Source organism: Cnephaeus nilssonii (genome assembly GCF_951640355.1).
Source record: "Cnephaeus nilssonii genome assembly, chromosome: 9".
Taxonomy (NCBI): Eukaryota; Metazoa; Chordata; class Mammalia; order Chiroptera; family Vespertilionidae; genus Cnephaeus; species Cnephaeus nilssonii.
In genome coordinates, this window is record NC_137080.1 from 6575487 (window position 1) to 6599755 (window position 24269).

The 24269-nt window shown below is 50.8% G+C and overlaps 1 protein-coding gene across 5 annotated transcripts in view; it reads right to left on the minus strand.

Moving 5' to 3' along the window:
• TIAM2 (TIAM Rac1 associated GEF 2) overlaps nt 1-24269 on the minus strand; it is a 161201-nt gene that overhangs the window by 14608 nt on the left and 122324 nt on the right. For all 5 annotated transcript variants that reach the window (XM_079779697.1, XM_079779696.1, XM_079779698.1 and 2 more), the window contains 2 exons: nt 18567-18670; nt 283-462 (listed from right to left, as the gene is read on the minus strand). In XM_079779697.1, the coding sequence (XP_079635823.1) occupies nt 283-462; nt 18567-18670 (284 nt within the window). The remainder of the gene's footprint in view (nt 1-282; nt 463-18566; nt 18671-24269) is intronic.

Consider the following 24269-nt stretch of genomic DNA (forward strand, 5'->3'; position numbering starts at 1 on the left):
TGCCCAGTGCTAATAACCCAGCAGACGCCCTTCCACAGGTCGCACAAACTGGAGCATCTGTTTCCATAGTGAAAGCTACCTTGGTAACAGATGAGCCGAGATCTCATTTTTCCCAAGTCCTCCAAGCATTTCCACCCTCTCCCCCTCCCCTCCCTCCTCTGCAGCAATTCACTTCGAGTGCATGGTGGGGTCCAGCGGGCGTCACCCAGGGACCCCTGACCCCATACCACTGGCCACCACAGGCCGGGAGAGCAGGAAAGCATGCACTGCCCCCTCCTTTACCTTCACGTAGGACTTCTCTGTGTCCATCAGCTCCTGGATGACTTTTCGGAGGCGATCCGCATCCGACAGGTGGCGGGCCAGGGGCCTCGGAGGTGGGTCCTGGCCCTCCCGCGGTCCTTCCATGCTGGTGGTCTCAGTGGCGTTAAAACTCCTACACAGCGCAGCGATCTGTTCCGCACTCTGAGGGGACAGAGGTGGGGAAATGGACAGGACATTCGTTACTATCCACTGCCCACAAGGACGTAAACAGTGTCGCCATCCCTGCCTGGGAATCTCATGGGGGCCATAACCAGGGCAGATGGTTTCGTCCGCCGCAAACCACTCTGTCACTTAAGATGCTGGGGGGAAGGTCCAAGCTTGCACCGTTCAGTATCTCCACCCAGTGCTTCATGGTTGCGGGCTGGGGGGCAGGTGCATCTCTAGCACGGAAGCTAGAGAAGGAGGCACAGGCTCACTCTGCGATACTGTGGAGGTTGCTCTAAGATCATGTCCCAGCTCCCTAAGGGCACAACAAGAGCCCCATCTGGTCCCCTCTGTCCCCTCACTGGTTGGCCTGACACAGCTCAGTCTCCCATGTAAAACAGCGGCAATGAGCAGAGAATCTAACTGTGGCACATTAGATTTAGATTTAGTAAATTTGGGATGCTTCAATGGACTTGGGGTTCTGCCCTCAAACCTAACCATTAAGCTCTGCAGTCTTGTACCAAGTTGCAAAGTGTAAAAGTTGAGCTGTTGTAGAAGCTAGAAAGGAGAGCAGAGACAGAGACTTACAGGAAAGGTAAGGTCCACAGACAGGGAGCAGATGACACAGCAAGCCTGGGTGAACTGGGTGAACGGGCTCTGGGAAACGTCAGAGGGGCCATGGGGCTGGGGGGAGCAAAGGTTCTCGTTCCAAGTAGTGGGAACAGAATCTCAGATTGAGAGGCAGGAAGGAGGGAGCAGGGATGTCCAGGGACTAACAACCTTCAATGCACGTTCCTAGTTAAGACACACAGTGCAAGCAAGCCTTGCCCAGGAGAAGCACTGTACACTCCTGCCTTCGGCTGGCGGTATAAACCTTCCAAAGGTCTCCTGCCTGCCTGCGCAGAGCCTGGAGCCCATCAGGTTACATTTAAAATGCCTATTTATCTTCCTGATCTACCCAGCCCGTCTCAGCACCTGCCAGGCTGTGAGCCGGTCAAGGGCAGGCCACGCGTTTCTCTGTCATTGCCCCGCCCCCCAGAGCCCAGCTCAGAGGCTGGTTGACAGTAAGTGTTCTGTCACCTCTGTTGCCCTGAAAATATTATTGACTAACAAAGCAGCTTAGTCCCAATGTGATGACTAATACCCATCTAGCGCGGCAACTTTCTGTCCCGCAACTAAAACCCTCTGGTTTAAATGCCTTTGTGCCTGATCTCTGTCACTCTGTCTAGGGTAAGAAGCTGAACATGTCAAGCATCTCCTGATACTCATTTAATTCATATTTCAGAGCATGAACATCTTCCACAAGCATGTTGGTCACCCTCAGTGGCCTGGTGAGTACTGGTTATCCAAGCTGCCCCCTGGGAAACTACAGTGCCTCGAAGAGAAAGCAGGGTGCTCTTGCCCTGCCTTCTCTCCCTCTCTGATCTACCCTCCCCCCAGCACAGCGTCTTCAACGGATGGAAATCTACCTCAGCAATAAAAACTCAACGTAGATCTGGGCTAGTCTTTCAAGTCAATTTGACGGCTACCGGCTGAGTTGCCTGCTCAAAGAAACAGAAGGCAGTTTCTGCACGAGCCCTGCCAAGGCAGCCGGGAAACAACACAAGCTTGTGTGGAACAAATGAGAAAGTCACACACATCCGCGCACGGAAGCGTCATTCTGGAAGGAGCCGCCCGGGGAGGCTCCGGTGGAGAAGCGGGTTGTAACTTGGTCACGGAAGGAGCATGTTCCAAGGAAGAACCACAGGATAAGCCAAGGGTGCGGTGAAGTAGGCCCCCACAGGGGTCAGCGATGAGGACTCCCAGGCCATGGGGCTCTTTAAGTAGAACTGCTGCTCTTTTGTTTCCACACTAGTCTTGGTACAAAAGTCAGCCCGACCATCAAGCAGGCGCTTAGCCTCCAACTGGACATATAAACACATATCACAGAATTTATTCTCCAAAAGCTCCACACGTGAGTACTAATGAGTCTCCTTGGATACACTCATGATCCACTAAGTTTTGTCCTCAGCTATGAACACAAGCACATTTCTGCTACCACCTGTCAGAACATTCATTCTGGGCAAATTGCCCAAGAACAAGAAAACAGATGTGGGTCGTAAGGCTCCAATCAAGGCAACTTGATCTATCAAAATGTCTCCTGTGTAAAACAGTGAAATCTTATAATTCACTATTAAAGAAACGCCGACACTTGGGTCATGCCCTGAGAGCTGAATGACACAGAGCGAACGCCAAGGAGGGCAGTGCAGCCAAAAGGGGCTTCCTTCTCTTCCGGGACATGAGCATCCTGACGGAGCACCGGGGAATGTAACAATTCCTCCCCACCCCACCCCGAATCCTGTCCTCCTCTCCAGTGGGTGTCAACCCTGGCCACATAGTCGCTTGATTGGGAGCTTTAAAAATATACACACCCAAACCAACTGGATCAGAATCTCTAGGGCCCCAGGTATGGGCATTTGAAAAACGTTTCCCAAGTGATGCTCACACATGGCCAAGAGAGAACAACTGGTATACCCATCAGCGTAGCGAACACTGCTTGGTTTCGCCCGAGTGGTGCTGCCGATCACCCTGTCCCAGGGTCTGCACTGAAGGATGGCCAGGTAAAGGTGTGTGGACTGAGCTCATGAGACAGGCGGAAGCAGACAGAACCACACCTCTGACCCTGGAGTTCGGGTCTGGTGCTCTACTAACTGAGCTCAACCATCCAAGATAATGATACTCAGACCCTAAAACTCACTTATTTGAAATCTCTTTCCTGGTACTTCTGCACCACCATCTCAGACAACATAATTCTGCAGTCCTGAAAAATAGTTTCCAGTTCTATAGAATCTATATTAAACTCACATATATTGCATAAAATAAGATCTGACAAAACGCACCATAAGTTAAATGGCAGCTGGGGAGATGACAGCTTTGCCTTGCTGGGATGTCAAAATTCACACCTAACAATGCAGTGTTAAAATAACGAGATCTTAAAAATAAAGTCTCTTGCCGTTTTAGAGAACCAGAATTCATTTTACGAAAACTTCTGGTAAGATGAACTTGAAGAGGGGATGTTAGGTGAGATTTTCTTGGCCAGTGTTCTTTCTGAGGTACCACAGTGAAGTGCTCAGGTGTGACCCACCCCCTCGCCCTGAACAGGTGGCTGTTGTCCCCGGGCGCCGTGAGGATGACTTGGGGTCAAAAGGAGGCAGGGCCCTAAACAGAATGGCTGTAAATGTGGTTTGAGATGCTCCTGAAAGGCTCACCTGGTGATGCTGCAGGTCCCCCATTCTCAGTGATGGCTACCAACACTGGCTGCTGAGGGTGGAATTCTGGGTGTCTCTGATAAGCGAGTGCTAGGAACAGTGACTTTCGGCTGAGATATTTTTACACGTATGTGTGCTGATGGGGTGAAAAGCACAGACACCATTCAGAAGCCCGAGTTCTAGCCCTTCGTGCACTCATTTCTGAGTCGATTTCCTTGATGAAAGAGAAGCAGTAGGGCTTATTCCATGAAGGTACCCCTCCAGTCACCACCTGGGGCAAGGAGGAAAGGGAGTGTGCATTTGTCGAATACCTGCTCTCGGCCACAGACAGGGGGGAGGTGGTCTCACAGAACTTGCTGGCATTTAATCCCTGCCCGGACTGTACAGATGAGGGGCGAGGAGGCATCGGCAGGACCCTGAGGGCACAGGAACCATCTAGCTGTCTGCAGGGCCAACCCCTGCCAGGTATCTGGCCGAACATGGGGCAAAGCCAGCCTGTTTCCCCTCTCCCCGCATTTGCTAAGACTATTATCTCTCCCCTTTGGACTCTCCCAGGATCTGGATGCTCCCAGAGAGTTCCCTGCCGAAAAAGCCCGCCTAGAGTCCTTTAAAACCTGACTCCCCATCCCTGGGGACTGGCGTCATTTGGGGGTTCAGCCCATCTGGGTTCCAGATGACCCAGTACCTTTATAATTCTTTACCACTTTCGGCCTCGTGCGTACCTCCTTCGGTGACCCTAACACATGCATCATCCATTTCGGGACGCTGACTGAGGTTCCGCTGCCTCCCCATGAAACACCAGTGCCATGGGGAGCCTGGGCCCACTCCTCCGGGCTCAGGTGGCTGGCTCCCCTGGGAAGCAGGGCTCCCCTGACCGGGGCCTGGAGAGGAGGCAGGGAGGTCACGCGGGCAGAGCCTCCGCACAGCGCCAGGCTGGGGAGTAACGGTTATAATTGGCACAGGGAGCTCAGTTTTCCAAGTTCTGTTATTTTTAGAAGTGTAGAAGAATACATTTCCTCCAAGTTCCCTGAAGGAAAGGCCAGAACAATCCAATTTCATTTATTCAGCAGTTTTTTAATTCAGCACCTGCTCTAGGCTGGGCTCTGTGCTAGGTGCTAAGAAGCAAAAGAGGGAGACCCCAACCTTCACACAGGCAGAGAGGTGACAAGGACAGAGGACAGAAAGCGGGGTGCGCAGTATCTCAGGCACACGTGTAAGGGCTACAGGGAGAAACAAAACAGGGGTGGGGGGGTGGATGGAGGGCCAGCAGGCTGGGCTGCGGCTGAATGGGGAGCAGAGGAGGAGAAGGCGAAGGCTGTGCAAAGGCCCGCGGGAGGCAGGCAGAGGCCAGGGGCCACCTAGCGGGCAGCCAGCCTTGGAAGGCGAGGGCACCGCTGTGGCAGGTGTGCCGGGCAGCCAGTCCTGTGTGCAGGCGGCACAGCCCGAGAAGGCAGGTCAGAGCTGTGAGCCGGGAGGGAGGGACCTGTGACTGTGGCTCCCACACCACAGTCCCCTCTTCGGAGGAAGCCGCTGAGCCGGAGCCAGCGTGGACCAGGCCTGCTGCCTGCCTTCTGCTCGGTTCTTTATTTAACTCGGGTTTGGTGAGAACTGGGGAATGAAGAAGACATGCTCTCCCTGCCAAGGATGTGTCAGGGCTGGGACAGCGTTCCACATCCCCAGGCATCTCGCACATACAACGCTGGGTGTTTCGATGTCATTCTTATGTAATTTACACAAACAGCTCGTCCTGTCTACATAGCCTGTGCCAGGGGCTGCATTTTCTCTTCCATTTTTCACCCAGAGCAGAAGACACGGCTTACTTCTAAGGTACCCTTAAATTAAGGTGACCAGAGCGTCCCGCTTTTGGCGGGACAGTCCCGATTTTTAACAATTTGTCCCGCATCCCACGGCGTTTTAAAAAAAGTCCCTATTTTTGGAAAGATCTGGGCGTGGGCCAGAATCTCCCCCGGACTTCTGAATGCAAAAGCATGGCATACAAGAGACCGGTGACCCCACCTGCAACACACAGCTGAGGTACAGGTGGAGCCTGAGAACAGGGGGGCAGCACACTACGGCCCTCGGGCCAAAGCCAGGCTGCCACGTGTTGATGCAGATAAAGTTTTATTAGCACTTGGCTAATAAATCTGCCTGCTGTCCACGCTGCCTCCACGCTGAAATGCAGAGCTGAGTGGCGGCCAGAGCCTCACGTATTTACAGGAAAAGTTCACCAACCGCTGATAGAAAGAGATGTACCAAGAACAAAAAAGATTCTCCCTTTAAGTCTGAATTAAAATTCAGAATAATCTATACCACCTAATTCTGAAATTTTTCCGTGAGTAAAACATAAATTTAAAAATGACTTTTATATCTTTTTCCAGAGACTACAAATGACATCTGACTTCACATAGGGCATCAACCCTTTGGTGTAGCATGCTTTCAGCTGCGCCGCCGACAGAGCAAAAACACCTGCGGCTCCCCTGGCTCGGATCCAGGCCTCCGAAAAACGACTCTTACATCCTCTAACAGTTTTCACCTGTGTTGCTTTCGGATGATTCCGTTTGCTTTTCCTGGGACGTGGGCATGAAGACCTGTATTTAAGTTCTCTCTGTGATTACCTATATCATTTAACGTTCGTTCTAAATGTTCATCTGGATAAAGAAGGCTCTAAACCAGCCTCCTTCCTGCTCACTGTTTTTGTAAAGCATCTTTAACTATGATGCTCCTTATCTGCCTCACTCCCCTCCACCCACTTTCCACCCACAGGCCTTTATGTCAGGCCTCAGCTTCGTTGTTATTCTCTTCCTCCCATTTTTTCTAACCAGCTTTTGTTCTGAGAATCACATCAGTTCGTTTGAACTTGTGTGTTGACAATAACGCTCCCGTTAATGGTTATCGTTTCCATCTAACACTAGCATTCTGGTTGGTTTCCATGCTTAGGGCCGGTTTTCTTACACACAGCATTTCTATTCAAGGGTTATGTCTTTGACTTGATTCTTGGCCATTGATGACATATTATTGAACTGTTTGTTTGGTTTGTTTGTTTGTTTCAGGAAAGGTCTTTAATGTTACATAGTCTTAGAATGTACTAGGAGTTGAGACAATTTTTCTATCTTTGTCACTGTATTTCAGCAATTTTCAACCGGTGTGCTACAAGAATTTTTAAAACATGCAATATCTGACTATCCAGTCAGGGGCACTAACCTCTTTGCCCGTAGACTGTCAAATAAAAAAAAATGACAACAACCAATACAACAATAGCTATCCAATGTGAATGAATCAAAATTACAGCTATTTATTTGGTCAGATGGGCAAAAAATATATTTTTGGTGTGCAATTACTTTGTATATGCCATGAGATGAAAAAGATTGAAAATCACTGCTTTATTTGAAGAGAAAACGTGTCAATAACACCAGTTCTAATCAACTTCTTGACAGACTACAGCTTGGACAAATTTGTTAGCCACCAACTTTCTGGGCAAGTCTATGCTATACACAGAAGACTGAGGTCATTACAGTTGAACCCTGACAGGAGGCCCCGTGCTCACTCGGGTTTAACAGCTCAGGCTGTGTCCACTGTTGACCCAGACCTGTCTGCCCAACTACCTGCGCCCAGCCTGCCCCTGGCTGACTCCTTCATTTCCTGCGTGGTGGTAACAGGTGGGCTCCCGGCTCCCTAACCTAGAAAAACCAACAGGGCAGACCAAGGACTCAGCTCCGAGAGCAGATCCAAGAGGCTCAGGAAAGCATTCCAGCTCCTTGTTAACATTACTTGGCATCTTCGATCAGCTTCTGGGTGGTAGTAGAGCTGTGTCCCGGCTGGCTCCATCTGGTTGGCTTGGTCCACCTTCTTTTGGATCCTAAGCCTTGGGTCTCCCAAACCTCACAGATGGTGGGCTCCCCTGGGACACAGACTAATGCAGTCTGTCTTGCTTTGCTCTTAATGTAACTCTATCATCGTCCAAGCAGTCTTTTTATTAGGTCACCACTGACATATTGTCGCCATATAATAGCTTCCTCTTAGGAGATAGTTTTGGATAGATGTATTAGGAATATATGCAAATATTTTGGAAATATTAGGAAATAGCAAGACAGACACTATTAGGACACTTACTGCTAGACTTGTTTTTTAACCCGATATTTCTGATGTCGAATGGTGGCATTTTTTCTTGCAATGTTCCTCCTACCACCAAAAAGAGAGAGAGCAGGAAAAGCAGCAAAGAATATCAAAGCAAGAGTCCGAAAAGTTCACTTATGATGACACTTTTACCCCCTTGGGGATGGGGTCGTTTTTATTATTTGGGGTCTTTGTAAATGTAATTCTGCAAGAATGGAGCTCCAGTGGGGAGCCCTACCTTGAAAAAAAAATCTTTAAAAAAATAAAGCATCAGACATAGAAAATTATTTTTAAATCTCACCTGAGATTACTGGCTGTCTATCTTGGAAACGCATCTATATAAAGCCATCTTATCAAGGCCTCCCGTGGGCCACAGAGAGGAGGGCCGGGCACAGCCCGCCCCGTCCCGACGCCTGCAGCCCCCGGGCCCGTCCGCTCATCGGCTTATCCTTCATCCTGTGACTGAATGAAGGGGGTGGGATCTAGAGAATTCCAAGGCCAGCTCAACGCCGGAGGGGTAGGCAGAGGACCCCTACGTTAGGCAACGCTGTGGTTTCTCAGCAAAGCCCGGCCGGGAGTGGAAGCAATTGCACATCTAAGCACTTCCTCCTCTGACATCTGTGTTCTGCACACCCAGGAGAATGCAGGTGGCAGCGCAGAGTTCGAGTGCGAAGGAAGGTGAACCACCGAGGAGAAGGGACGCGCGGGAAGCGGAACGAGCAAACTGAGGGAGGAGGAGGAGGAGGAGAGGCAGCGACCAAAGAGTGGAAAGGAGGCAGCAGGATTGGGGGAGGGGGCTTGCAGCTCATACCTTCGGTTTCCTCCTGTCTCCCGTGTTAGTGGCAAACACACTCCGTGTGGCCCTGTTCTTCATGCTGTTACCAAGGACAGCAGCAGACCGAGAGGCAAAACCAACCCCCCGGCTCTCCTCTCAGCAGGTGGAGGCTGGGGTCGGAGGTGGTGAACGCGCCCCGTGTGCCCGTGTGACGGCTCGTGGGCAGCGGCTCCACGGCCTGCCCTCCCTCGGCCGCCTCGCCCCCAACGCAGGGTGGCACACAGGTCTCCTCGGAGCTGAGACCAGAGAGGAAATTGCAATGTGACGCAGAACAATGTTCCACAACTTTTTTTTTTTTTAAAGTCAAAGCAGCCACACTGTGGGGCTGGGACCGTATTCAAAAGCGAGACTCTGGCCCAGCCGGTGTGGCTCGGTGGTTGAGTGTTGACCTATGAAGCAGGAGGTCAAGGTTCAATTCCCAGTCAGGGCACGTGCCCGGGTTGCGGGCTCGATCCCCAGTGTGGGGCGTGCAGGAGGCAGCCGATCAGTGATTCTCTCTCATCGTTGATCTTTCTATCTCTCTCCTCTTTCCCTTCCTCTGAAATCAATTTTAAAAATGTATTTTTTTAAAAAGTGAGACTCTGCTCTGAGTAATGAAAGGCAGAAAACAAGAAACGCTGCAACTTGAATACACCTTCATGTGCCCAGTTTCCCTTTGAATACAGTCTCTACTGGTAAGTGCACAAAATGCGTGAGGAAGGCATCACATGGCAATTTCAACCGCTGGCCAGGGCGAGCCCAGAGCGCGCCTTCTGAGATCGTCTGAGTGAAAAGGAATGAACAAGCAGCAGAACACGAGCTGCAGCAACCCCGGTCTTGGTAAAATAGTAAAGAGAAAAGATTCATGGCGCTCAGCAGTGGCCAACCACAGCCAGAATGTGACGATGCCTGCTGTTCCTTCAAGACAAACGAAGAGCACCGAGCAGCCACAGGGCGCACGCCGGCTGATGGGCGGTGGCCAGGCGAAGGCCCTGGACTGAGCGTCTAAGCCAGCCCCTGGCCACCTGACAGCTGTCTATTTGACCAAAGGCAGTTCTATAACATTTTCTTTACAGTAAAAACTTAAATTCATGTCCCCCCGCCCCCTGCCAATCACTTTATACCAATGTTGTGATTGGTGCTCAATAATCCAGGGATGTCCAACTACCACCATTAGTACTGTCCCTTCTGGTCTCAACCTAATATTTGTTTGCCATTTAAGCGGGGGGGGGGGGGGGGGGGGGAGAGGGGTGCTATTTATTTAACACTCCTCCATGACTCTTAGCACGTTCAAGAAAAAACACATAAAGCATTAATAGCCACCCCCTACCCCCCCAGACTGATCCCCAGCCCAGCTGGGCAGTTCTCGCCTCCACATGACTTCCTCCTTTCTTCTTCGTGTTGGGATTCCTAAGATGACTCTCGATTTTTTTCTTTTCCCCCCAGAAAAACAGGATGAAAAGGGAAAGTGTGGAGGAGAGTGAGACGCAGGGGCCAGAGGAAGGCAGGAAGGCAGTGAGAGGTGGGAAAGGACGGAGGGAAGAAAGAGCTAGAAGGGCACCAGCCCCACGAACAGAAAGCCAGTTACCCAGGGGAAAGGAAGAAGGGGACTGTGACCCTAATCCTTCCCGCCTCTGTGAGTCAGGGGGACCGTCCCACTCCACAGCTGGGGGGAGGGGAGAGGAAGGGAGAGCTGGGGGGAGGGGTGTGGCTGGCCCAGGCCTCCAGAGCAGAGACCCTGCAGCCTGCCTTCCAGACCAGCCCCCAGGCTCCATGCCGCCGCTGCCTAAACACCCGTGTATTTGACATGAGCACAGAACACGCAAGCCTGTGCCACCATCTGCGGAACATCACGGCCTCCGGAGGTCCCTGCGCCCCAGCCGGGCTTGTCTAGCAGCAGTCCCGGCACCGGAGCCCTCACCAGTGTCTGTGTGGGGAGCCCTCACCAGTGTCTGTGTGGGGAGCCCTCACCAGTGTCTGTGTGGGGAGCCCTCACCAGTGTCTGTGTGGGGAGCCCTCACCAGTGTCTGTGTGGGGAGCCCTCACCAGTGTCTGTGTGGGGAGCCCTCACCAGTGTCTGTGTGGGGAGCCCTCACCAGTGTCTGTGTGGGAGCCCTCACCAGTGTCTGTGTGGGGAGCCCTCACCAGTGTCTGTGTGGGGAGCCCTCACCAGTGTCTGTGTGGGGAGCCCTCACCAGTGTCTGTGTGGGGAGCCCTCACCAGTGTCTGTGTGGGGAGCCCTCACCAGTGTCTGTGTGGGGGTCCAATCAGCCCACACGCTGCCAGTGGCCACAGCCCCCTTCCACTGGTCAGCGTGCTCTGTCCAGGGACACTCCTGGCCCAACCTAAACCCTGAGGACCCTGCCCTGCAGCCACGGCTGAGAGGAAGTGGAGAGAGGTCACCACCAGCAAGATCCCCTAAGAGTCCCTGCTGCTGTCCATCCTCCTTCCCCCGGACACGCTCTCCCTTCCCACGCTGCTGGCCCAGGGTGCTCGCCTCCGGGTTCACCCCAAGCTCACAGCTGGGCCTCCCCACACCTGCACTGGGAGCTGCTGTTCTCTCCTTCCTTCTTGTTCTCACGGGCACTGGGGGCGGCGGCATGCCCAGTGAGCAGAGGGGAAAGCGTTCAGACACCTGTGTATGTGAGACACATGGGGCAGGGGGGACCTTTGGCCTAATAAGCCCTTATATTTGTGCTTCTAGTCCTTTCTCATTCCACCTGCTGACTGGCAGACGTAAGTGGTCCTTAGCACCAGAGAGACAGGACTCTGTGCTCCACTGTGGCCAGGTCCCCTCCGGCCACACCCGGCAGAGCTGGCAGCTCCCCACACGTCAGCCCAGAGGATCCAGGAAGAGCAGGACTAACCCCCCGCAGCTAAGAAAATGGGAAATTAAAAACGAACCCACTGGCCACGAAGATCAGATGGCCTTTCAGGCACCAATGCGAACGAAGCCGGGCACTGGCCGCGTCCCAGCCCTGCACCCCGTCCCTCCAAAGGGACCCGCGGGGCCAGAAAAGAACAACGCACTCGGGAGCAACAGCTCAGCTGGGATGCAGCCCGCGTCCCTGGCGCCTGCCGAGGTCCTGACGGGACGCCTCTGGTCCGAAGGCAGAAAGTCTGCAAGACCCGGCAACCGTCTCCGCCGCCCCAGCAGCGCAGCCGCCCAGCCCTCTCCTGCGAAGGGGCACGCAGAGCCAGCGCACACCTCCCCCGAGGCCCCTGGAGCAGCCCTGCACCCGAGGCCAGCGATTCAGAGCGCGGCTGGGAACCTGCGCCCGAAGGAAGGCGGGCAGACGACACCGAGCTAGGAGGACTCCGTGGCCAAGGCCCTTGGCTTCCAGTTCGTTTTCATCTCTCGGGACAGCTCAGCAGGGCCTGCCCACGGACACTAACCTCCAGAAGACTAGTAGGTGCCCTGGCCGGTTTGGCTCAGTGGCTCGAGCGTCGGCCTGTGGACTGAAGGGTCCCGGGTTTGATTCCGGTCAAGGGCACGTACCTCAGTTGCAGGCTAAATCCCTGGCCCCAGCTGGGACGTGTGCCCAACCGATGTCTCTCTCACAGCGATGTTTCTCTCTCTGTCTCTCCCCCTCCCTTCCCCTCTCTTAAAAATCAATGGGAAAAATCCTCAGATGAGGACTAACAACAACAACAACAAAGACTAGTTAGGCAGCTGAGAGGGCGGCAGCAAGCCCCGGAGAGCAGAGGGGAAAGCGTTCAGACACGTGTCTATGTGAGGCACATGGGGAAGGGGGGCTTTTAGCCCAATAAGCCCTTATTTTTGTGCTTCTAGTCATCCCCGATCCTCTGAACCACACGGGGTTGGTGGCATTGCTATTTTTACTTATCGATGAGGATGCAAAAGCTTAGAAGAGTTGGGGACCTTGTCCCAAGTCACACAGGGGAACAGCTGGTGGACCAGAATATGGATTCAGGTTTCCAACCAGCAGGTCAAGAGTCCTTCTCATGATCCCAGTGCCTACAAGCAAAGGCTGCCTGCAATTAAGCCCCCGAAAATGGTTCTCACGGCCGGAGGGCATCAGACCTCAGGTCGTTTTCCAAGGACAATGGGTTTGCTCTGAGGATGCTCTCTCAGTTCAATCACCTGGGGATTATGTCAGACAACGTGCGTTTAAAGATGCCATGGTGAGTGTAGCAGCCACGTAGAAAGGCCAATATTATAAGTAAATTATATCTTAACAAAACCATCTTACAGCCAAACAGAGCTTGAAAAAATGCAGGAGACTCAGAGGAAGGTAAGAAAGATGGGTTAACTCGAGAATGCTGGAGGGAGCAATGCCCAATAATCTTTTTCTTTCTCTTTAGCTCCTTAGTTACCTGAGCTCTTAAAAGCAATTCACGTGAAACAGAAACCCGCCAAAGGTTAAGCTAAGTGGGTGAGCCGGCATTAACTATTAAACGCAAGTTATGCTTGCGCTTTGCACCACAACATAACCACGAGGGCATGTCCCTTTATTCTCCTTGGAAAAGTAATCGGGGCAAAATACACCTTCAGCCTGGCTCAGTTGCAAAGAGCACAGCACGCAGTGAGCACGCTGAGCATCTCCAGATTCCCGATGCGCTCTGTTCCATCAACACACGCCTACAAACTACGAAAATACTCACTGCCAAAGCCACACGGGGCGCTTACATAAAACCCCTCTGAAAAGCTGAAAAATGTTTCATCGGGCGGAACTCAGGAAAAACGCTGCTTACCTGGTGGGAAAACGGCCTCACGTTCGTGGCTTTTCTTTCACGGCATCAAGCCCAATGAGACTGTGTGCTGCGCTCCCAGGAAATTTTACAAAAAGCCTAAAATCGCTTACAGCCCCCTGATTATTCCTCTCTCTTGTCCAACGTATTCTACAGAGCCGGTATTTGAAATGTCCCCGGGATTTTCTGTATCTTCATATTTTAAGAGGACAGAGAGAGTTCCCAGATCAATTTAAAGAGCCGTGCCTCCTCGGAATGAGGAAAGGAAGGTTGATGGCCCCACAGAACCACTAGGAGCCAAAGAAACTCTCTCTCTCATCCTTACAAATCTACCGCGCTTACGGGTCACTGTCACAAACCCTTCTGGAAAGAAAGGCTCACCTCCTCAGCTGCATCACAGTCTTCAGACATTGTAGAGTAAATCAACTTTCCAGACCCAGGAAAGAACACCCCATGCAAGCACACCCCCCCCCCCCCCGGGGTCCCAACGCGCACCCTCGTTCACTTACCCGCCGGGCATCAACAGGGCAAGTTCAGCCACCTGCTCCCTCGGGGAGAAATGACTACCTCTCCAGCCTGCTGCTGGGAAGTGAGTAAGACACGCGTTCTCAGTTCTCCACGCGTTCTCTCTCACTCTCATCCCCAGGCAATGAAAAAAAAACACAACCCAAATGTTCTTCCAAGTCACAGTCTCAAGGACGTCCTAGCGCCACCATGCTCTTCCTCCCAGGCGGTGCCAGGGCTGTGGGAGGCGCACCCCCGCCTCTGGGGCTCCCCGCTAATGCCGTGAGCCTGCCCGCTCCGGGAGGGCCCGAGCTGAGGGCACAGGTGGAGGTGACAGAAGCCAGGGCCACATCGCTGCAGCCAGCTCGGAGAGCAGAGAACAGCATTTCTGTGGGGGCTGCTGCACACGCCCCAAGTTTTCAGAAACGAACCAGAAACTCGTTCAACCCCCTCGCCGAAAAAAGAAACTGTTTATTCCTTTCAGACTCCAAACAGGAGTGCAAGCTGATTGCTAACGACACTGGGAGAAAACCGCCTCCCCCACACAGGAGAGGTTGATGGGGAGCACACAGAGCCGTGACAGTAATAGGTGCCCTCGGAGAAAGGAGGCAATCAATTAGGAACCATTTGCAGACATTGTGTGACTGTCAAAAGCCCCGCTCACAGCTGTAGCCATCCAGCCAGGCTGCCTGTGATTTTCAAGGGAAATGCTTCCTTATTCTCAAGTCTAGATTTTTGTTAGTCAAATATCCCAAACAGCCCCGGTCCAAGCAGGGCCTAATCCGAAAAGAAGTTAATGACCCCTGAGTAGGTCTGATGGGCCAGAGTGGGGAGCCGGGGACACAGAGGCAGGTCTTTCTGCGGGGTGACCACCTCCTGTGGGCATCGTGAGACCATCATGAGGCAGCGCCAGTGCAACCCAGAAAGACCCACGCCCAGCACACACCGGGCACGCAGGACAAAACTCCCAAATCGCCATTTGGAAAACAGAAAAGGACTGCTTTTAGATATAACCTGATGTTATAGGATGTTAAAAAAAAAATAAAATCCTATATAATAAAAGCCTAATATGCTAAGTGTCTGGTCATCCTGCCATCTGTTCAACCAATCAAAGCACAATATGCTAATGATATGCTAAGGCCGCTCAACTGCTCGCTATGATTTGCACTGACCACCACGGGGCAGACAGTCAACCGGTTGACCAGTTGCTATGACATACACTGACCACCAGGGGGCAGACGCTCCGACTGGTAGGTTAACTGGCTGCTGGGGTCCAGCCCATCGGTACTGATGGGCTGACACACCCTGGAGCCATCCCGCGGTCCCTCCCCGACTGGCCAACCTCCTGCGTCCCTCCCCAGCCCCAATCATACACCAGTGGCGTCCCTCGGCCTGGCCTGCGCCCTCTCGCAATCTGGGATCCTTTGGGGGATGTCAGAGAGCCAGTTTCAGCCCGGTCCCACAGGCCAGGCCAAAGGACCCCCACTGGTGCACGAATTCGTGCACCAGGCCTCTAGTAAATAAATAAAAATAAATCAGAATTCAATACAATTCAAAATGGTCTTTCCCTATTATCCATCATACTTGTTACTTAGGATGACCACTCCCTCTTTTTCCCTAAGGAACCAGGAACGTGAGAGCTGAGTGACTGCCTGGCGTGTCACTAGGATTTGTCTAATGCACTGAAATGCACTGGTTTAGATTGACAGGTATCTTCAAATTTGAAAAGGTGAGGGAACTCCTCTAGACGTGAGAGGGATGTGACAGAGAAAGCCTAACATGCTAATAGTCCCTTTCATTGTTTTTTTTTTTAGGATGTTCTTTGGTATTTACTTGCTTCCTCTTTGAGCCATTTTAACAACGAAAATTAAAGCTCAGATGGCCCCCGTTTCAAGCTCAACCGCAGCCTTCGCTCCTCTTCTCAATTTCTAAGGGATGCTCCAATGTTCATTTTGTAACAGTTTTGTTTCGTTATGATAAATATTGTGAAGTAGTAGATAGATATTGCGAAGAAGAGCTGGAAACGGCCTTCACATGGTAATTTGCATATTTATTTTATTGAATCTTCAAGTAAAATTTGGAGAGAATTTAATATTTTTCTCACGAATTTTAATGTATAACTTGCACCGATGAAAACAGAGAGGAGGTCACTGTTGCTACAGTGTTACGTGATTCCCCCAGGCTGCCCCATTGTGCGGGCCCACAGGCACACTAACCTTAAAGAGACAGACCAGCTTCTGAGTGTTTCAGAAGTATTTGCTTTTTATAAAATATTTAAAACAAAGCAATCAAAACACATCTGTTTGATGCTCTAGTGTCTATTATCTCCAAACAGAAAAGAGATGAGTACAAGCTACAATACTGGGTTTCCAAAAGTGAATAACTCACCAGAGACAGAACAGAGTAGTAAGACTAAAAACGCTGATGATTTCAGTTTAGCAAAAGAGACTGCGTCCTGGGGGCACGACCAGACCAGTGAAGGCAGCTGAGTATTTGCTTTGTATGAGGAATTGGGAAGGGGCGGGGGGGGGGGGTGGTTAGAGGTGGACAGGGAAATGGGGGGTGCGTACAGGTGAGAAGAAAGGGACTGGCTGGGCAAAGGAGAGGCCGCCGGGCTCTAACCTGGGCCACCTTCTTACAGTGACTGTCACCAGGCACCAGAGTGTGCCACATGGCCACTCACCAAGGGACGGGCTCCTGGTAGTGCTAGTCTAAACCCAACTGTGTTGTGGTCCTACTATAAGTTTTATTTAAATAGCTGCCATTGCTTATATTTCCTCCATTCTTATTTTGCATTTAAGACAAAAGCAAGGAATGTAATGCAGGTATAATTTCAAATTCAGTTAAAACTAGACTGTGCATTAAAAGTGATTGTGTCAATCAGACCATTTCTGAAAGGACAGCTAAGAACAGTTAACCTTTTGCACTCGGATGTCGAGTGTGACTTGACACGGTTAGCATTAGAATAAAGGAATCGAGAAAAAAGCAAGCGAGTGCAAAGGGTTAAAAATGTAGGAAAAGCATTGAATATAACAAGTGTGGGTGCAGAGAACCTGGATGCTGGTACTTTGCTGGTGGAAATGGAAAATAATGGTGTGGCACTGTGGAAAACTGCGGGGCTAATCCTGCAAAGGATAAAGATGGAATTACCATATGACCTGCAATTCCGCTCCTAGAAACATACCCAGAAGAACCGAATACACAAATTCAAACAGGTACTTGTATGCCAATGTTCATCAAAGCATTACTCACAACAGCCAAATGGTGGAAACAACCCAGATGCCCACCAACAGGTGAATGGATAAACATGTGCAGTATATTCATACAATGGAATATTATTCAGCCATAAAAAGTCGGGAAGTTCTGACACTACACCTGAATGAACCTTGAAAGCATTATGCTAAGTGAAATAATCCAGAAACAAAAGGACAAATGTCGTATGATCACTCAAAAATGAGGCACCCAGAATAGGCAAATGGGACAGAAAGGATACAGAGGTTACCAGGGGCTGGGGGGCTGGGTTGAATGTGGAGGCATTGTCTAATGCAGTGATGGCGAACCTATGACATGCGTGTCAGCACTGACACACGTAGCCATTTCTGATGACACGCGGCCGCTGAGGCGGCCGCATGCCGAGGATGAAACGTTTGCGAAATAATGTTTTTTCCTCAAAGTGACACACTACCCGAGTTATGCTCAGTTTTTTGGCGAAGTTTGACACACCAAGCTCAAAAGGTTGCCCATCACTGGTCTAATGGGTAAAAAGCTTGTCTGTCATGATGAAAAAGTTATGGAAATGGTAACAGTTGCACAATATTGTGAATGTACTAACATCACTGTAGTGAACACTAACAAATTGCTAAGATGGCAAATTGTACTGTGGAGAGTGGCTACAGCATTTGGACAGGTTCAAGCCTTGGACTAATGAGAGGGCATGGTCCTCTAGTGGCAAAGCCATGTGCAGGTCCCAGCTTGGAGGGCAAACCACCCCCCCAGCACAATTATAGCCAAAGGCTATGGTTGTAAGCTTGACCTTATGGTCCGAACCTGTGGTCCCAGGTAGCTGAATGATGTAGGCTGCGGGAGGTGCAGCAAGTGCTGCCAAAACAAAACTTGATGGAGTTCTCAGGTGCATGCAATTAAGTAGATTTGAAACTCGCGAGAACATTGTAAACATCTTGACCATGCCCTTGCTTTGCCTCGTGGGATCTGACTATAAAATAAAGACTCCACTTGCAGGCTCTGTCTCTCCATCTGAGAACACTGTCCCACCTGGCCCCTGCTATATTCTCTTGTCTGTTTTCTTTAATCCTTCACCACCACCCCTTAGGTTCACCACTGACGGTGCTGGACGTGGTTCATTTGACATCATATATTTTACCACAACAAAATGACAACATTCAAAATATAATTGATCTTCCCTCCCACCCCCCCCCCAAAAAAAAGGTAGGAAAGAACAGAATAGTAATTTAACATGACAGGAAACATAGGGATGGCCACGTTGGCGGCTCTGTGGGACCCTCCCAGAAGCATGAAGGTAGGTCTGGCTACAGGCAATGTTTCCTGTTAGTACTTCATTTCAAATAAATATGGGAACTATTTTCTTTAGGGATAATGTTTGTGACGACTGCTGGACCTAAGGATGAGGTAACTCCATCTTCCTTTTCCCACCTCGGGGTCCTTGTGTGAGATCTGGGCCAGCGTCTTACCCTGAACGTCTGCTCCATCTTCTCCCTGTGGGAAGCCTGGTCCAGCGTGCCATCCGTCTGACTCCTCTTCAGGCCAGTGGTGATGTCGGGGACGTTGCTGAAATCTGTCAGAAAGTGACAAACACATCTGTGAGTTTGGCCACATGCATGGAATAGCCATGACTGGCCTAAAGGCTCAGACAGCAAAAGAAGGAAAGAAAAAAACAACGAACAACCTAGAAGGCAGACCACAGCAGTCTTTATGACAGGGAAGTTACAATTCGCACATAGCTGGTCTGAAACAGCACTAACTGAAGAAGCGACATTTGTCTGTTTTGGTCAAAGGAGACCAGTGACCAACCCAAACTATGGCTTGAACACCTTGTCACTCCCATCATTTGTGTGCAAACTGTACTTCACTAGACTCTGGTCCTACATCATTTATTTGGACCAAAAATAAAACAGCAGTGACCATGGTTGGCACTTGCCTATTTTTGGCTGAGGGCAAATTGCCAGGGATGTCTTGGAACACCAAGGATGCAATATCACAGATTCTTATTACAACCCACAACCTGCTCATTTGCAAGTATAATTCTTCTTTTTCTGGCATCAACACAACTTCATCCTAAATTGAAAGTCCCGAGAGGAAGAGAAAACTTTGTTAACATCCAGGGGAGGGTTAAGACATAGTATAAAAGGTTAAGTAGAGCATGCGGTTTTCCAACCTACAACTCTACACACATGCCACCTCAACAACTCTTCCCAGTGGTTCTCAAAATAACGCATTCTAGAAAGACGGAAAGGCATGCCTCTATCAAAATGTGACGTAGATTATCATTCTAACTCTTGTATTGGGGAGACTGTCCCCTCAAGTAGCTGAAACCAGGTGGTGTTGGATCCCAGTCAGCCACAACAGGAAGTGACCAATTTCATACCAATGTCTGAGTTGATCAAGGCTGAGAAGACATTGGCCAACTCTTCAGCCTGCTGAAGGCAGGGACAATGGCCCGTGGGAGAACTTCAGAAGCCGTGGGAGCCCGAGGAGGTTGGTGGAGCTCACGGATAGGGATACTGGTCCGCACATGCAGAGCACACGACCAAGTGACAGCATCGAACCTGCACTGCTGCTGCCTGCGCCTTGTAACCTAAAGCTCCGGCATTTCCAAGGAGCTTCCCAAGCACAGGAAGCAGGCGCACACGGCTGCACTGACTGGTGGAGATCTCTACAGCGCCTGCTACCTGTCAGCTGTGTACTGAGAGGTGGCCAAACAAAGACTACGGAGACCTGAGGGTCTCACCGATGCCTCAGGCACAAGGAGCTGGGAGCCTGCACAACTAGATGGTGCTCGGGGGAAACCACATGGTGATGTCCAAAGCAGGTGCCTTGTGAATTCTGAGTCTTTGGAACCTAAATGCTGAAAACCCCCTTTTGACGGCTTACAAAGGCGATATGTTTACCAAGTAACAGACACCTGATGACCTTCCTGTCAAAACCCGGCCCACCCAGGAGGGAGGGCTTCACTGGGAGTCCCTGGGGCTCCCCCATGGCCTTCGGGGGCCCTGTGGGTCCTCTCTGAGGCTCAGCTGGACAGGATGCATCGCAGGAACCACCTCCCCGGGAGGCTGGAGGCTCTGGGACCCGAGAGGAGGCGGCAGCTCTAGGTGGTTCCACCACCCACTGCCATGGAGGCTGAGGGCATCTGGGCATAACCCGTCTCCCTGGTGACCGACTCCTTTTCCAACCCACCAGCAGTGCACCCACGGCCAAGCTCAGGGCTGTGGATCCCAGTTCCCAGAGCCTCGGAGTTCACCAGGACCTCTGCCCCCCAGTTCCCGGAGCCTCGGAGTTCACCAGGACCTCTGCCCCGCGAGGAGGGGTGTCCTCAGCACTCTCTCCCGGGGAGAAATGAGAACAAAGCAAGTTCTGGGAGAACAGCAATGTCTTTCAACAGAAGTGGCCGGTCGCCATGGAATGCTCATGTAGCAAGCTGCCTTACACAGGCCCGACATCCTGTCCTGTGTGCAGCCCCCACCCCACGCCACCCACAGCCCAGGCGCCAGCGGGGAAGGCGGGTAAACAGAGCCTCCCTCCCGGCCCAAACACCGCCTCCACCTCGGGAGCCTCCTGGCGCGGCGGGCTGCCTGGGACACGGGTCAGGGCGCTTGATCCGCAGGTCACAGTAAGCACACGCTTCCCACCCAGCCCAAGATCACGCCACACAACAGACGTCCAAGCTGGCTCCAGGAGTCTTTAGCCAGCCTGACTGTAAATAATGAAAAAACTACAAAATCAAGTCAAGACATCTGTGTATACTAGGAACGACACCCTTTGTCTTTCTCATCTTATTCCTGGGGAAGGGAACAATTTGGGGTCCAGCAAGAGCTTCTGCTCAGCAGCTTGGCGCCTCCATTTGGACCAAGTTGTTCAATTATTCTCTCCTCAGAGGGTACTGAGCACCCCACTCCTCTCCTCCCCCCTCCCCCACCACCAGGTGAAACCAGGCGCAGGCATCTTTCTCCTTTAACCAAAAACCACTTTTTGGAGAGTCTGCCCGGGAAGGTGGCTGTCTCCCGCACCCCTGCGCGCCCTGCAGCGCCCCAGGAAGCACGAGGCTTCAGGTATGAGACGCCCCACAATGCAGCGCCTTCCTGCTCTATCACTCGCGCGCCCACTCCTGTCCCTCGCCGCCAGGCAGCCTGCAGCCCCAATTCCTTTACAGCTAAAGGGCAAAACCGGTGTTCAAGTAACATCCTGGGTTTCAACTTAAAAATAGGAACACCGGGAAATGCTGACGTTAAGGTTGCCTCGCCCACACTGCTCATCACAGGCATTCCGAGTTTACATCTCCATCTCTTCCAAAGCCAGCCTGGCCCGGGTGCGCACAGGAGTGTGGGCTCCCCACTCACCACCCCCCATGGCACGGCACAGGAGCACCAGCTGGAGGGGCCGCTGGGACGTGCACGAGGGGGAAGTCTGGGGCAGGGTGGCACAGGGTGGGGCCTGGGAGAGGGAGAGGGCGCGGGGTGCCTGCTGGCCTCCTGCCTGCTGCTCACTCCTGGGCTCTCATTCCGCTCCGCAGGCAGCGCCGATGTCTGCCTCATCCTGCTGATGCGACCCTTCGATCCCAGTCTCTTTGGCTGCCTCCTCCTCCACACCAGGAAGCCATGGAGAAGCAGCAAGCTCTTCCCACGCCCCAGACACCACCCAGCTGGCTGCTGGGACACACCAGGCGGCTGGGTCACAAGGAGGGAGCTGACCTGCGGAGCACAGGCAGCTGGTCCCCAGAAAGAAGGTCAGGAACCCCTACCAACGTCCCAGAATGACTCCTGGGGACTCACAGACAGCAACGATAAGAGGAACTGAGCTAAAAAATCTCTCGAGAAGGCCCAAAACAAGAAGCTGAAAGAACATTTGTTTTTCCCTCTGCGGTCCGATAAGACTTTGTGGGAAATCGATGACAGTAGTCACAGCGTCAGGGAAACTCAGCTTGTGGACTTTTTCTACTCTGACAGGACTGAGGATTCCTTTGACGTAAAAAGACGACAGTGAGGATGGAAATGATTTTTAAGCGATGCTTTTCGTGCTTCAGAGCATGCGTGCAGCACACTAATACCCAGTGGGATCCAAAGCCCCCTCTTTGATACTAAATACCTTTACTGTCCTGAAGTACAATTCGTTTTAATATAATCTACCTCCATGCATAACTTCACTAAAAGCAATAACAGCAACACAAAAAGAAAAGTGAATGAAAAGCAATTTCAACAGTTGTAAGGAAAGGTAATGATTTTGGTAAATCAAAGGTGCCAGTGTTAAGGGTTCAGCATTTTGTAGGTGCAAAATGACGATTTTTTCCGTTCTCCAAGTTTCACCCACTATTATAAAATCCTCACAAGGCAGTTTATCATGGTGCCAAGAGCACAATGAGCAATGAGTTCATTTGCACAGAAGAGCTATAAATGGCCCGACTTTTAAATTAAAATTTGCAAACTTTGTATAACAATAATTAGTTTTAATTAACTCAGATTGCCCTAAATTTTTCTCATGCTTTTTCTTTTTTAAAAAAATGCAGTGGTGTGTAAGATCTTTCATTAATCACACTTGCTGTGCTCTGTCATCCAGGCAAATATTACTCTTCACCAGTCAGTGAGACAAAATGAAAATACCACCAATTAAAGGAAATAATAGAAACAGATGGACTATTCGGCAAGAGGGGAAAAAATAACTTGGAGTTGACTTCATTCGAAAGCTAGTCAATTCCAAAACTATACCATTCACAAAGAGACCACCCTCATAGTAAGTGCTTCTGACATAAAAGTTAACCTACATTTCTGAAGATAACTGGGATCGACATTTCTTTATTGTGTATTTCTCTTGTGTCAAAGAAATTCAAGGGGGCAGCTTGAATGTCATTGTTAAAGCTTGCTGAGAACTAATTCCATCCTAGCATAAATACCATGCCAGGAAAATGTAAATTTCATAAATCTTCCATGTCCACTGAACCTGAGGTCACAGCCAATCGGTGATGTTTTTGACAAGGCAATATCTCTGGTGATAAACAGAGAGAAGTTAAGTACCATAGTAAATGTTTCTTGATAGCAGGCTGCCACGATTTGATTCAATTATCTTGTGCTAAATACCCTCGAGGATGCTCAGAGGCACAGGAATATGGCAGGTGATTTCAGGGTGGGAACATGCTGCAGGCCACCTCCATGTGAATTACCACCTCTGGGAGGAAGAGGCCTTCTCAGAAGAGGGGAGAAGGGAATGGCTGAGGCCCCGTTCTCCTTGGCTAGCTGGGCTATGCCTGTGACAGAGGCACGCGCTTAGCCCACAGAAAGGAGGAGTCATCAGGGTCCCTGATGAAACCTACAAGGTCAATGGTAAAAGGGATCTACAGCCAAAGTTTCGATTCTACCAGAGCTGATTCCCACCACAGCTGGGAGGACCACCCAGACGCCACACTTAATTACAATCAGGGGCATGTGACAGACACCACTGTATTTCAGACACTTAGAGAACGTTAATCGAGTCAAGTTTAAGTTCAAAACCCTTACAAACTACTTGGAGTTGGAGTTCTATTCAAAGACCCTGAGAAGAAACCTAAAAAAAAGTGCACATGATTTCTATGCTGTAGGAGAAAGAAAACTTGAGTAACACCTGCTTTCAGGAAGTGCCATTGTCCTGTGGGGTTTAAAAAGGTCAAATAGAATATTCAGTACCGACTCATGCTACCACACTGATGAACCCAGAAAACTTTAAGCGAAATGAAAGAAGCCACCCCGGCCAGTGTAGCTCAGTGGTTGAGTGTCAACCCATGTCCAGAAGGTCACTGGTTCGATTCTGGGTCAGGGCACATGCCTGTGTTGCAAACTGGATCCCCAGTAAGCAGCCAATCAATGATTCTCTCATCATTGATGTTTCTCTCTCCCTCCACTCTCCCTTCCTCTCTGAAATAACATACATATATTATATGTATAAAAGAAAGAAAGAAGCCAGACGCAAAAGATTATATTGTGTGGTTCCATATCCACAGATGAAATATCCAGATTGGGCGCATCCACAGGAACAGACAGGAGAGTAGCGGTTGTCAGAGACCGGGGGTTGGGGGGATTCGGGGTGACTGCTGATGAGTACCGAGTTTCTTTTTGAGGTGATGAAATGTTCTGGAATTAGATAGTGGTGATGGTTTCTCAACTTTGTGAATATACTAAAACCCATTGAAT